The sequence below is a fragment of the Triticum urartu genome, chromosome 1A (genome assembly GCF_056163025.1).
Source record: "Triticum urartu cultivar PI428250 chromosome 1A, HENAU_Tu73, whole genome shotgun sequence".
Lineage (NCBI taxonomy): Eukaryota > Viridiplantae > Streptophyta > Magnoliopsida > Poales > Poaceae > Triticum > Triticum urartu.
Window position 1 is genome coordinate 383,650,059 of NC_141873.1, and position 14,422 is coordinate 383,664,480.

The 14,422-nt window shown below is 45.4% G+C and overlaps 3 protein-coding genes across 3 annotated transcripts; 1 reads left to right on the forward strand and 2 right to left on the reverse strand.

The window, feature by feature from the left end:
- Positions 1-816: 816 nt before the first annotated feature.
- MC1 (metacaspase 1) lies at positions 817-4,233 on the reverse strand. The gene is made up of 5 exons (XM_048678805.2): positions 3,768-4,233; positions 2,402-2,732; positions 1,685-1,805; positions 1,308-1,526; positions 817-1,147 (listed from the first exon to the last, which is right to left on the reverse strand). Exons 1-5 carry the CDS (start codon positions 4,105-4,107, stop codon positions 1,088-1,090), a joined length of 1,071 nt encoding a protein of 356 aa, XP_048534762.1. The 5' UTR covers positions 4,108-4,233; the 3' UTR covers positions 817-1,087.
- A 3,632-nt stretch (positions 4,234-7,865) lies between these two features.
- LOC147991344 (uncharacterized) lies at positions 7,866-8,503 on the forward strand. The gene is made up of 2 exons (XM_087538408.1): positions 7,866-8,145; positions 8,238-8,503. The coding sequence occupies exons 1-2, from the start codon at positions 7,866-7,868 to the stop codon at positions 8,501-8,503; spliced, it is 546 nt and encodes a 181-aa protein (XP_087394534.1).
- A 3,298-nt stretch (positions 8,504-11,801) lies between these two features.
- On the reverse strand, positions 11,802-13,583 carry LOC147991345 (uncharacterized). The gene is made up of 3 exons (XM_087538413.1): positions 13,500-13,583; positions 13,202-13,348; positions 11,802-12,482 (listed from the first exon to the last, which is right to left on the reverse strand). The coding sequence occupies exons 1-3, from the start codon at positions 13,581-13,583 to the stop codon at positions 11,802-11,804; spliced, it is 912 nt and encodes a 303-aa protein (XP_087394539.1).
- Positions 13,584-14,422: the final 839 nt, after the last annotated feature.

The window sequence follows — 14,422 nt, forward strand, 5'->3', positions numbered from 1 at the left end:
ATGCCTATCGGGTTGGGTCGCGAGGAGTGGAGGAGTCAGATTATGTATGAGAAGGGCCAAATATTGCTAGAACAGGTTGGGGAGGGCCAAGCTGTTGAAAAATGAATTTTTAGTAGCAAATGGTGACTAATTATATCACTGATCATATCAAATTAGCAGCAAATGGCTGATGTTAGGGGGGGCAGGGCCCTTGCTATTCCCCTGTCTCTACCACTATCGTGAGAGCGCCGCCGCCTCGTTCATGCCTCTGTGGGAAGAAGAAAGAATCGCTGGCTTTTTTTTCTTTGATTTTTTTGAGAAAATTGTTTGGTGATTGGACAAGAATCACTCGGCTGAGTGAGCCTCTTGTGCGTGCGCGCGCTAGTGGACATAAATGGTCCAAGACCTGAAGGTGCAAGCGAACGAAGCCAATGGGCTGCTGCTGCCTACCTGCTTGCTGAAATAGGCGTATTGGGCCTGTAGAATAGTGTATCTGTCATATATGCCTATATATACAAAAAAAAACTGCAGAAATTTTTGGGTGTACATCTGTACACCCATGCCCCATGCTGGATCCGCCCTGACATTTAGGAAGGGTTCGAGGTCCGGTTGTAGATACTCCAGCACGTGAAATCAGTGAAACCTTGTGTTAAAACACAGGGAGCAGCACTGTTTCAAATTCCAAGATTGGAGAACGTACTCCCAGCAGTGGTATTACATGGTCGGGCTGACAGTCGGCCAAATTAGCTAGGTTTCAGATCTGGCCGATGTGTACAAAATCAAATAAATACTAACTATAGAAAAATGCAATTATTCCAAGTTCAGAAAGAGAAAAAATGAACGGATAAGAATGAACTGTAAATTAACCTGAAATCTTTCCAGCCCCTGCACCATATCTTATTATGTGGTCTGAGTGACAGAAGAAATGGCGAATCCCTCACACAGGGAACAATTCAAAGGGGGCAAACACTTTAATTCGAATATGAGCATCAAATAATACAAAGTTAGCTCTATATATGGAGGAGCCATTTCAACTAGCTGTACATGATAGTTTAAACCCGGACTCATGATAGAATCACAGAAGGCAGTGGAGAATACCACAAATGTATCATAGCGAAAATGGTTTCGCATACACATCAAATGTGCTACATGCAGTTAGCTGTGGCTCCTGCAGGAATAGACAGAAATAGTCAATATTGTTGCCAAACTGAAAAGATGATTCTACGTAACTGAAAAATATGCTCCCAAGTAACTCCACCTACCAATAAGCCAAAACAAACAACATATACTGATATTTTTAGATGCATATGCCAACCCCAAGAAGTTACCTGTCTCAATCCACCAGTACTAGCGCTTCCCCCTGTGAGAAGCATTGAAATGAGTGATGTAACCGCACCACCTCCAGCCATTGAGGCACCACTTCCCGTGTTCCGTATTGTCGAACGCATGGAGTTCAGGATACTCCCATATGTGGTAGCCTGGCCTTGTTCAATAGCTTGGATGAAGCAAAATGTCATTGCGCCAGTCGAAGTGATCTTTGACAAGGCCTGATAGGGAAAATTCCAAGTGAATCACATGTTAAAGCAGAGTAAAACAAACCTTAGTAAGAAAATAGTAAAATAAACTGCATGAAAGCATGGTTTGTCAAAGAAATTCTTATTATAATCACAAAAATAGTAGAGAGAATAAGTAGGTCAGAGCTTACTGAAGTATCCGCTGATGTCTGATTATCATCACAGCCGCTAAATGAAATAGCTTCCCCGCCACTAGTTCCTTTCCAGACACCAGATCGCGGTCTGTGATCTTCCCATACGTATTGCCCAGTTCTGTACCAAAATGGTAAGAAACTTTAGCTGAAGATACACTACATCGGATATATAGAAAGAATTTGATGCTCTGTAGATCTATACTAATCACTGCATTGACGGAGCCCAAACAGAACCTACAAGAAGAAGCATACAACTAGTACTATAATTCCGTCTCCAAAAAGCACATCACTATCCAAGGCTAGATAAAATTTCAACTGATAAGCCATGGACAATTTTTATGAGCATTCATCTTGAAAATGCTGCAATCCTGAATGATATGGAAAACTGTCATGGGACTACAAAAATATGACACTAAACAACAGCTAACAATCACATAACAACTTGATTTGATACTTAAGGGATGTAACATGTAAGAACAGATTAAACTACTGAAAAAGTTGGCGAAGAAGATTTTAGCTCGCTTGTGTTGTCTTTAAATGACATTCCGGTAGAAAATTTAATCAAGTGCCAAAATATATCATCATGAACTTAATGTAATTATAACAACACGAGTTCATGTTTCTTGCAAGGATAGTAAGGTAAAAAGTATTTCAAGATAATAAGATTCAATTTTAGGTTAAAAAACAAGTAATTTGTCATGACAAGATAGGAACCTGCTCATTCTGCAGAGAAACGGCAAATCAAGTGCAGTCCCACTGTGGCAAGCATCTATGAGTGCATGAAGTTTAGCTCCATGGGGAAGTGGTCTAACAAGCGCAGCATTTATCTCATCATCCACAATCATTCCCTGTGTCTCAAAATCCAACGGGCAGAGGGTTTCATCCATCCCATCAACTTCATCTCCACTGTAGCTTCTTTGTTGCGCCCCATGGCCAGAATAATGAAACACCAATGAGTCTCCAGGTTGACAACCTTGTAAAAGCCAATACATGGCCATCCTTATGTTATGCTTTGTTGGGATTTTGTAAGGGTCGGTTTGTTCTTCTGCAAAACAATAAAGTAACATATGCATATGACTATTGTGGGTTGGACGAGCTAAAATTGCAGTAGATATCATCAGAAAACTAACAACATGTACCAGAGAGTTTACAATCAATCAAAAACTTGCAGTTACTAGATTACCTAATCTAAATCCAATGTAACAACATATCATGGTAAGAGAATATTCTTAAAAATTAGAGTTGAAGTCTCTGCACCTAGTATGGTTGTGGCATTCCTATATTGTGAAAGATGCATTATGTGGACAATCTAGATCCACGGTAGCAGCTTGCCTAATGACAAGCAAAACTAGCATCATACAGCCTTTACATTCTGATCAACGGCTCAGTAGTAGAAATATAATGGTTATCAAGGTTCAGTGGTAGAAAGAAAACATTATCATCAAGTATCCCAGTAAATGTACAGAGCACAAAAGAATAGATGCTTGACAAAAAGACAATCTAAATCTTGCAGATTCGGTTTGGACAGGATAGTTCCAGCCTGTGGAATGGCATTTCCTTTTCTCTGACTAATTACGGTATTTGGAATAATAGACAGTATAAATAGCTAAAAGTAATAGACAAATGAGCATTTGCATTTCATTAGATAAGATTCCTGTAACGATAAGTAACTAACAAGGTGTAATAACAAAGCTCATGATTGACGGCTAATGGATCAAACCAGTCCATAAACGACTACCTCAATCATTCTTCTTAACCCAATTGCAGGCCAGTAAAATAATATTCTGATGTGCCCTTTCGATACCAATGACGCAAATTACCATTTCTCGTCATCCCCCATTTCCTCTACACATTCATCACAGGTCGCATGGGGTAGTAAATAGCTAACAGGCAGGTATAATGAATCCAAAAGCGCAAAGCCTTCCCCAATCCCCCTACTCTATCCAATCCTAACCCTAATAGTAGATAGAAGACAATAGCTTCACATGCTGAAGCACGGACACGGGGATCTGTGGGTAGGCAATTTAACGTCCAACCATGGTGATAACAGCGAAGGAAACACCTTAGGCGAGAATTTTACCGGTGAGCATGATGATGGAGTCGTCGGGGAATCTGAAGCGGGTGGTGAGGAGGTGGCGCATGCACTTGGCGTCGTTGATGCAGCCCTTGAGCTCGTGGCGGGAGAAGCGGTACGAGATCCCGCAGATCACGGCGCGCTTCCGGCCGTGCGCGGCCGGGGGAGGCGGGCCCCACGCCGGCGCCGGCGCCTGCGCGCCCCGGGCGGGGTCGGCGACGGGGCCGGGCGCGGGGGGCGCGGCGACGTTGGTGACGGCGCCGCAGATGGAGCAGCGGATGCAGGGCGCCCCGTGGGGCAGCTGCAGCGCCGTGCGGCAGCCGGAGCAGTTGACGAGCATCATCATCTCGCCGGCGGCAGGCGGAGGCGGCAGACGCGGGTGGGATTTGGTGGGCGGATTCGGCTCGGGTCTCCTTTGCGCGTGGGGTGGAGTCGCCGCCGTTGAAGGTGGTTGTTGTCGGCTTCCATTCCTTTTTACAAGGGGAGGGATATATTCCGCCGGCCCGGTGCATTGCCCTGCTGCACGGTGCCTGCAAGTCTCGACTCCTGCCGTTGATCAACCGACCGACGGCACGGATTGAGTAATGTGGTTGCTGTGCTGAGGTAGATGCGCGTAAGCTTTATTCCATTAAGACGGCAGAATCGCCGGTCACGGCACTGATTACATCATCATCAAGGTAGCCGGTGAACCATTCTCAATGTCTCTTAGAGCATCTCCAGCCGTTAGGCCTCTAGGGCGTTAAAAAAACAGTTTGAAGGCGAACCGACGCTAGTTCGGTCTCTGTGGGCGATCTAGCTCCTAGTCACGCCCCAGGCGCCGTCCCCAGGACGCGAAAAATTCGAACTTGGTCGTTCCCGCTCACAAAAGACGCCACAAGTCCGGCAATCGCAAGTCACAGTTCGGCGATCGGATATAGTCAGGCGTACAAAAAATAGAGCGGCAGAAGTTCGCGTGCGCAACGCATTACTCGGCGGGCTCTGCCCCAGGCGTCGGCGGAGTTGGCGTGTGCGGGCTTGGCGGTGTCGGAGCTGCTTCTGCGCTAGGCGGTGTCGGCGCGGCTTCGGTGCTGCTGGGCGACGTGGAGGCGTCATCACGCGGGCTTGGCGACGGCGTCGACGACGTTGTCGAGGGAAGCTGGTTCAGGATGAGGCCGCGCTCCGCCAAGTACCACGCCTTGACCGCCTCGTCGGTGCTCTGGAGCATGTCCGCCCCGCCCAGCAGGAAAGCTAGGTCGGTGTTTCTTTTCTTCGCAGCGACGTTGGTCCGGAGCAGGTCGAGCTTGACGGCGATGCTCGACATCAACGCCGACCACCGCGCGTCGGTCTTCTCTTCACGAAGGACGCCCGGGCCTGCGCATCAGCGAGGCAGTGCTCGATGGACTCGTGCACTCGAGGAGTAAATTACATAGAAGTACCACAATTGGGGCATTGGAAGCAGATTGGTACCAAGATTGGTAATTTTTACGTGTCGGTACCAAGATTGGGGCGAGCCGTTGCAAAAAAGACTAAAAGTGTGTTTTATATGTATTGACAAAAAAGCTGACCGGTTGGGCCCGCCCGTCGGGCGCCACGCTGGCCAATGCGCGCGAGCCCGCGCGCTAACTGCGCGCTGACTAGGACGAGGCCGGCTCGCACCGTTTAGGTCTCGTTGGTGCGACCGAGCCAGACCCCGACCCCGCTCTGCCCTCGCACCCTCGCCGGCGGCTGCCTCCCCGCCCGCCCCGCCGCCCGCCACAGCACGCCGCCGTAGCCTAGGATCGAAGTGCTTAGGCACTGTCACCTCCCCCGCGGCTGCTCCTCCCTCGCGCCCTCCTCTCCCCCCCCCCCCCCGGCTGTTGTGCCTCCCTAGGCGACGATGGCCTCGGCGACTCCGGCAGGCGGCGATGGCCGGGGCGATGTGAGCGGTGGCGACCTCCCCCGCTTAGGCCTCGATGGCAGTGGCGGCTACTCCAGCTCGGAGTACAGTAGCGAGGACGAAGATTTTGCGGAGCCGGCGTTGTCGATGGAGCAGAGGCTGCAGTTGGCACGAATTTGGGTGGCCAACCCTAGCACCGCCCATCACTGGACTCATGGCTTCGGTGGTGTTCTGTAAGTGGTCAACTGTTCCATTCTTGCTCACTGAAATTGGGCATTAGGGTTAGGTTTCTACTGCCTACATGTTTAGCACTCTAATAGCTAGTCCTAACTAGAGCAGAGAAGTATAGTGGATTACATTGTTATTTGTTAGTCCAAATTGTCAGAGCAGCATTATGTGTTACCTAACTGGAGCAGAGCAGAGCATCATTAGTGGCTTACATTGTTATTTCTTAGTCCTAACTAGAGTAGAGCACCATTAGAGCAGAGCACCATTAGACCAGAGCAGAGCAGAGAAGTATAGTGGATTAAATGAGTCCTAACTAGAGCAGAGCACCATTAGTGGACAATTCTGTTGACTACTTATAAGAAAATACAAAACATCAGTTTGCTGTGAGTTAAGTACCCACTCTATAATTATGGTTGCATCGAGATAGTTGTTTACATTGTTTGATTTTGTAGTAATTGTTTAGTTTATTCATATTGCAAGGCTAAATTAAACAAAGCTTTGTTTATATGTTAGCCTATCTGTTAAGCAAAATTGTTTATTAACCAATTTTGTCTGTTATTTCATTTTGCAGTTTGTATGATGACATTTTGGATGTTAGGTTCCATTTTGATGCTTCAGAAATGTTTGAGCTGAAGCTCTACAGTTCAGATGTGACATACATGAATATGATTGCAGTAATGGAAACCCAAGGATTTAGTGAATATGATTTGTTGTTTCACACTGAGAATCCAGATTTAGGGGAGAAAGGATTGGAGATGGTAGAGAGTAATGCTGAGTTGCAACTAGTAAAGAGGCAGGTTGAGGAGTGTAAGGTTTTAAATTTGTTAGTGAGAGCATGTCCACCTCCTTGCAGCCAGTTTGAGAGGCAAGATTTATCCACTGTTCCACCTCCTTGCAGCCAGTTTGAGAGGCAAGAATTATCCACTGTTCCACCTCTTTGCAGCCAGTTTGAGAGGCAAGAATTATCCACTGTTGTGTATGAAGAGCCTATGTTATATGATCTCAGTGAGCCACCCATCTATGTTGTTGATGAAGAAGGAGTTGCCTTTGAAAGTCAGAGTAGCAGCTTCAGTGTAGCTCATGGTACTGGTGTTTGCACACAAGAGAGCAAGAATGTAAAAGGAAAACTGAAAGCTGTGTTGGAAATAGAAGAAGAAGAGGGATATGATGGCAGTGGTGGTTCTGATTGTGAAGGTGAAGATGACAGTGATGTAAACCCTTTTTATATGGGTGATGCTGGTGATATAGAGATGGAGGAGGGAAAGAAGCAGAGAGAGTATGATGAAATAGAAGAGGAAGAAACAGATGATGAAGAATTTGAGGTGGAAGAAGTGTTGCATTATGAGGGTGACACAGAGGTTGAGGAACCTTTCCAAATGGATGAAGATGAGAAAGTTGTTTCACGGGATGAAGAAACTGTAATTGTACAGGAAGAGAAGAAGAAGAAGAAGAAACAGAAGCTTCCAGTTAGGAAAGGGCCTACAACAAGGACACATTCAAGTGTAGTTCAAGAGGAGGAACCTGATTTCAAACCTTCATCTGATGAAGAAGATAAAGGATTGTTGAAGGAGGCTGATGATGATGGTTATGAGCCATTGTCATTTATACTGCCAAAGAAAAGGAAGAGCAGGGCAAAGCAGAGGCCTCCTAGAAAATGGTACAATGAGAAGATGGAGGCACCACATGAGTAATTATGTCTAAATATGTGTTTCTTGGATCTACATCAATTCAGAGAGGCTTTGTTGAACTTACACATCACTCAAGGCAGAAACTTCAGATATCATAGGAACTCATATCAAAGAATAATTGTAGAATGCAACCAAAAACATTGCAACTTCTTTATGGTGGCAGCAGTTATAAAAGGCGAAACTACTTTTGTAATTAAGAAGATGAGAATTAAGCGCACTTGCCCTATTAGTACAGAGACAACAGGGGTAAGTGCCAAGTGGCTTGCACAGAAGTATGAGTCACTGTTCAGATCTGATCTAACAACTGGCATTCAGACTTTGATTGATGCCTGCATGGAGAAGTATGGTGTGGATGTGCCCAAGTCAATGGCATATAGGGCAAAGAACCTAGCTATTGATGTTGTGCTAGGAGACCACAAGAAGCAATACCCTAGGTTGAAAGACTATGCTCAGACAGTGATGGATACAAACCCTAGGAGTAGAGTAGCTGTCACTACTGTAACTCCAACACACAATGCAAAAATCCCCCATCCAGGTCCAAGATTTCATGCTATGTTCCATTGCATCAATGGAGCAAGGGAGGGGTTTCTCAAGGGGTGCAGACCATTCATTGGTTAGTTTGTTCACCTTGTGCATTAGTTACATATTTTTTCATCTTGAAATGCATTTGAATGTTCTAAATATTGAATTTGCTTGCTCATTTAGGTGTTGATGGGTGCTTCATTAAGTTAAGTACTGGTGCTCAACTACTTGCTGCCACTGGTAGAGATGGCAACAGCAATATATACCCACTAGCATTTGGTATTGTTGGGCAAGAGGACAAAGCTAATTGGTGTTGGTTTCTACACCAACTTAAAATCTGCCTAGGAGGAGAAGAGGGACAGTTTGGTCCATATACAATAATGTCAGATAGGCAAAAGGTATGTGCTTGCATCTTATGTCCTTGTTCCTATAAGGTTGTTTTGTGCTAGATATTAGCTTAGCTAGTTTAATTGCGTGTCCCAGGGCCTACTATATGCAGTGAATGCTGTCTTTCCTAAGTGCAACCAAAGGTTCTGCCTTAGGCATATCTATGCAAACTTTCAAACTGCTGGGTTTAGGGGGGGAAGATGTGAAGAAGTGTATGGATAATGTTGCCTATGCATATAGTGAACACAAATTTAACATTGCAATGAATGACCTTAGAGCTGAATGTAAGGAAGCTTGGGAGTGGCTTTGTCAAATACCCAAGAAAACATGGGCAAGGCATGCATTTGACACAAACTCCAAGACTGACCTTGTAGTCAACAATTTGTCTGAGGTGTTCAACAAGTATGTCCTAGATGTTAGGAAGAAACCAATTAGGACAATGTGTGATGGAATAAAGGATAAGCAGATGATGAGGTGGCATAGGAATAGGGAGAGTGCAAAGACAGCTAGATGGGACATAACACCCCATTATAGTGAGAAGCTAGAGGTTGAGAAAGAGAGGGCCAAATATTGCAAACCAATTCAAACTGGTGTGGACTTGTGGCAAGTTACAAGTGGGCAGCAAACCCATGCTGTTAACTTGCAAGTGCACACATGTGGGTGCAGAAAATGGGACCTTAGTGGCATCCCATGTAACCATGCCATCTCAGCAATAAACAAGGGCAAAAGAAAACCAGAGGATTATGTCAGCAAGTTCTTCAAGAAAGAATTTTATGTGGCAGCTTATGAACCAATGATCTATCCAGTTCCTGGTGAGCATGACTGGACAAGGACCCCTGGTCCTGACATTGACCCACCTGCATTTAAAGTGAAGAGAGGAAGAAAGAAAGAGAAAATGATCAAGGGGAAATTTGAAGTTTCAAAGCCTAAGGACACATCCAGAATGGGGACTATAACATGTGGCAATTGTGGACTACAAGGACATAGGTACACTAGCTGCATGAAGCAGTTGAAGCCTGAGCTGGCTTTGAGGAAGAACAAACATGTGGTAATCCTCTTATAAGTAGTAACATGTTTTCCTTCTTGTACATTCCATTTTTAAGTACTAACTCATTTTCCTTCTTGTTTATGCAAGCCTCTTGCAAGGAATCCCAATGCTGGTGCTGGTGCTGCTGCTACTACACCAGCAACAAGAACTTCTCAACCAGCTCCTACAACAACACCAACAGCTGGAACAGGAGGTGCTGGGAGAGGTGCTGGGACAGGAGCTGGGAGAGGAGCTGGTAGAGGTGCTGGGAGAGGTGCTGGGAGAGGTGCTGCAGTTGCAGGTGCTGGGAGAGGTGCTGGTAGAGGTGCTGGGAGAGGGAGAGGTACATTCTCTGCCCCAAGGCAATCTGGTCCATCCACATCTACTGCTGGGACAGGTGCTGGTGTTACACATAGTGGATGGAGGAGGTACTTCTATGCAAGTGGCAACTAGATACTTCATGTGTGTGTTCTTGCATCCTATGATACAATGGTGATCTTGCTTTGATGATGTACTTCATGTGTGTGTTCTTGCATCCTATGATACAATGGTGATCTTGCTTTGATGATGTACTTTAAGAATCAATGCCATGTATGGCTTTTGTTCATGTGGATGCATATTTATTGGATATCTTCATGTGATATGTTGATGAGTACTCAATATATTATTGGATATATTGCTGGAGTTATTGATATTTTGGAGTTATTGATGAGTACTCATCATATTGGATATCTTCATAGTGTGTATGTTCTTTTTATGATTCATATGTTGATGAGTACTCAAATGGAGTTATTGATATGCTGGATATATTAATGGAGTTATTGATATGTTGTGTATGCTGAAAATGTTCTTTATATGATTGATATGTTGATCCTATTGATATGTTGTGTAAAGCGATCATTTTGGGTTTTGGTGGCTCGGGGTCGACGAAACCACCTAAAGCCATCATTTTGGGTTTTGATGGCTCGGGGTCGACGGAACCACCTAAAGCCATCAACTAGGGTCTAGGGTGGCTCGGGGTCGACGAAACCACCTAAAGCCATCAACTAGGGTCTAGGCTGGCTCGGGGTCGACGGAACCACCTAAAGCCATCATTTTGGGTTTTGGTGGCTCGGGGTGGACGGAACCACCTAAAGCCATCAACTAGGGTCTAGCGTGGCTCGGGGTCGACGAAACCACCTAAAGCCATCATTTTGGGTTTTGGTGGCTCGGGGTCGATGGAACCACCTAAAGCCATCAACTAGGGCTAGGGTGACTCGGGGTCGACGAAACCACCCAAAGCCATCAACTAGGGTCTACGGTGGCTCGGGGTCGACGAAACCACCTAAAGCAATCATTTTGGGTTTTTGTGGCTCGGGGTCGACGGAACCACCTAAAGCCATCAACTAGGGTCTAGGGTGGCTCGGGGTCGACGGAACCACCTAAAGCCATCAACTAGGGTCTACGGTGGCTCGGGGTGGACGGAACCACCTAAAGCCATCAACTAGGGTCTAGGGTGGCTCGGGGTCGACGAAACCACCTAAAGCCATCAACTAGGGTCTACGGTGGCTCGGGGTCGACGAAACCACCTAAAGCGATCATTTTGGGTTTTTGTGGCTCGGGGTCGACGGAACCACCTAAAGCCATCAACTAGGGTCTAGGGTGGCTCGGGGTCGACGAAACCACCTAAAGCCATCAACTAGGGTCTACGGTGGCTCGGGGTCGACGAAACCACCTAAAGCCATCAACTAGGGTCTATGGTGGCTCGGGGTCGACGAAACCACCTAAAGCGATCAATTTGGGTTTTTGTGGCTCGGGGTCGACGAAACCACCTAAAGCCATCAACTAGGGTCTAGGGTGGCTCGGGGTCGACGAAACCACCTAAAGCCATCAACTAGGGTCTAGGGTGGCTCGGGGTCGATGAAACCACCTAAAGCCATCAACTAGGGTCTACGGTGGCTCGGGGTCGATGAAACCACCTAAAGCATCACTGTACCATAACAAACTATTCCTTTTGCAAATGCATTTAAGCATTTAAGAATCACTCTAACATATGTAACTATATGCATTTAAGAAGCATTTAACCATCAGAATAACATAAGCATCAGTATGTAAACATTTTCAGTCTAACATAAGCATCACTGGAGTTCACATTACATAGTGGAGTTCAAATGCACAATCCATCCTTTTCTCACAAAAGGATGAATAGCATATTACTAGGTAGATAAATAGACAGAGTTCACAATTAGTACTAGAACCATACATTACACAACCATAATTCTAAGTTACTAGGTCATTGCCCAGCCATCCTTCCCAAAAGGTCTGCAATGCCCACTAATCTCAATTCATCTTGTTCAGTTCTCCAAGATGGCCTGGATCCCCTTGATCTTCTCCTTCAGCTTCTCCTCTGCCTTCATGAGCTCAGTTATCTTAAACTCTTGCATCTTCTTCTCTTCATTATGGTTTTCCTTGAGCTTCAGCAGATCAGCAACCTGGAACTTCAACTCTAGCTTCTCTTGGGTGAGCTTCTCCTCAAACTTTGTGAACTCTGCATTCTTCAACTCCAAATTCATCTTAGCCTCACTCAGCAATTCCTTCTCTTTCATATTCTTCAACTTGAGGTTTTGGATGGCAATTGCTTGAGCACTTGTCAGGTTGCACAGGATTTCATACTTCTGTTGAAGCTTCTCTGTAGCTGCATCTTTCTTTGCCATTCCTGCATTCTTACGAGCCACCAATTCAGCTCTGCATTCGTGCTGATATGTGACAGCTGACTGCAGATAACTAAAATCCACAACCCTATCCTGCTGAAAGTCCACAAGTTGATGCACATCTTTCACTAACTTGTCATAATCTGCATCCAGCTTCTTCTTTTCTTCTGTCAAATGGTGAATAGTTAAAGCACTTTGAAGATTATCATTCACCCTGGCAGACTTGCTCTCTTCAACCATTGACCAAAGCTTCAGCAATGCATTCTCCATTGTTGGGGGCCACTGCTCATCAACCCACTGAACAAACCCACAATTCTGACCTTCCTGGAAAAATAACAAGGCAAAATTTAGTACAATACAACTACTATGAGTAGTAAGCAACAGTTAGTTCATGCCAGTAGCTAATGTTGGTACTGACCAACACTGAATTTGCACAGCCATGTGCTAAGCAAGAGGGTGATCAGTATATAATTAGCATAGTAACACTCCATTCAACTTTGCATAATAACCAACTTACAATTGGCCATTAATATAATGGAATCCTACAATCTGCACTACCACTCTAGCAGTGAACTACTTTGCCATATATCACTAACAAATGGAACATAGAAATCACTGAATGAAGAGTTATCAAACCAGACTACATTAGCCTAGCTAAATACACTACATTAGCCTACAGGAACAAACTAGCTAATGACAGTACCTACTGTCAACAGTAAGCAATAGTTACTTATTAAGAGTCACACATCAGCTAATGGAGGGGCTAATGTGAGTACTAAGCAACATTGCATACAAGCATAAATAAATAGCATATGCACACAACAGAGCATTCATGTGCAAACAACAGAGCATGCTTGAGCCTATATTTAGCCTAAATGCACTCCACTGACCATAATATTCACCATTCCTACAATGAGCACTACAGTATGGCATACATGACTAACAAAATTACCATACACATAACTGAATCACAATTGGCAAACAAGACTCTGTCACTTCCAATGAACATATCCTGTGCATAACCAATAAGGCAAGAAAAATACCGGCTCTGCACATGCTAAGAACCTTCTCCCGGTCATTGTTCCTTCAAATGCAACAAGCCTCTCTGATGGCTTCCCATGCTTCTCGCACAGCACTATCAGATCTAGCTCAAGACCCTTGTAAGCCGGGTCCTCAAGAGAGAAAGGCACCTGCCCAAGCAAAATCCAAGTTAGCATCATGTGCAGCGGACGAGGACAAAGCAAATCAAACGAAATCCTCACACCAAAGACCACCTACATAGAAAAATCCCCAAAATTTTCTAAACCTAGCCCTAACCCTAGCTCCAATGGAGTAACTGACCTGGTTGAGCCCATCGGTGGAGGTTTCCGAGTGCATGTACGGGAGGCTTGAGTTGTCGTCGCTACTCTTGTCTTCAAAAACCATGGCTGCGGTAGCTTCGTGTGGCGGCCGGCAGGGGCGGGCGCAGGCGGCGGCGAGGCAGAGAGAAGGAAGAAGAACACAGAGCAGAGCGGGGGGGAGTGAGCGGGGTGTGTCTCGACCGCACCAGCGGCGCCCTAAACGGCTCGACCCAGGCTCGTCCGAGTTAGCGCGCGGGCACGCGCGCACTGGCCAGCGTGGCGCCTGACGGGCGGGCCCAACCGGTTAGCTTTTCTGTCAATACGTATAAAACACAGTTTTAGTCTTTTTTGCAACGGCTCGCCCCAATCTTGGTACTGACACGTGAAAATTACCAATCTTGGCACCAATCTGCTTCCAATGCCTCAATTGTGGTACTTCTATGTAATTTATGTTGGAAATATGCCCTAGAGGCAATAATAAAAGCATTATTATTATATTTCCTTGTTCATGATAATTGTCTTTTATTCATGCTATAATTGTGTTATCAGGAAATCATAATACATGTGTGAATAATAGACACCAACATGTCCCTAGTAAGCCTCTAGTTGACTAGCTCGTTGATCAACAGATAGTCATGGTTTCCTGACTATGGACATTGGATGTCATCGATAACGAGATCACATCATTAGGAGAATGATGTGATGGACAAGACCCAATCCTAAACATAGCATAAGATTGTATAGTTCGTTTGCTAGAGTTTTCCAATGTCAAGTATCTTTTCCTTAGACCATGAGATCGTGTAACTCCCGGATACCGTAGGAGTGCTTTGGGTGTACCAAACGTCACAACGTAACTGGGTGACTATAAAGGTATACTGCGGGTATCTCCGAAAGTGTCTGTTGGGTTGACATGGATCAAGACTG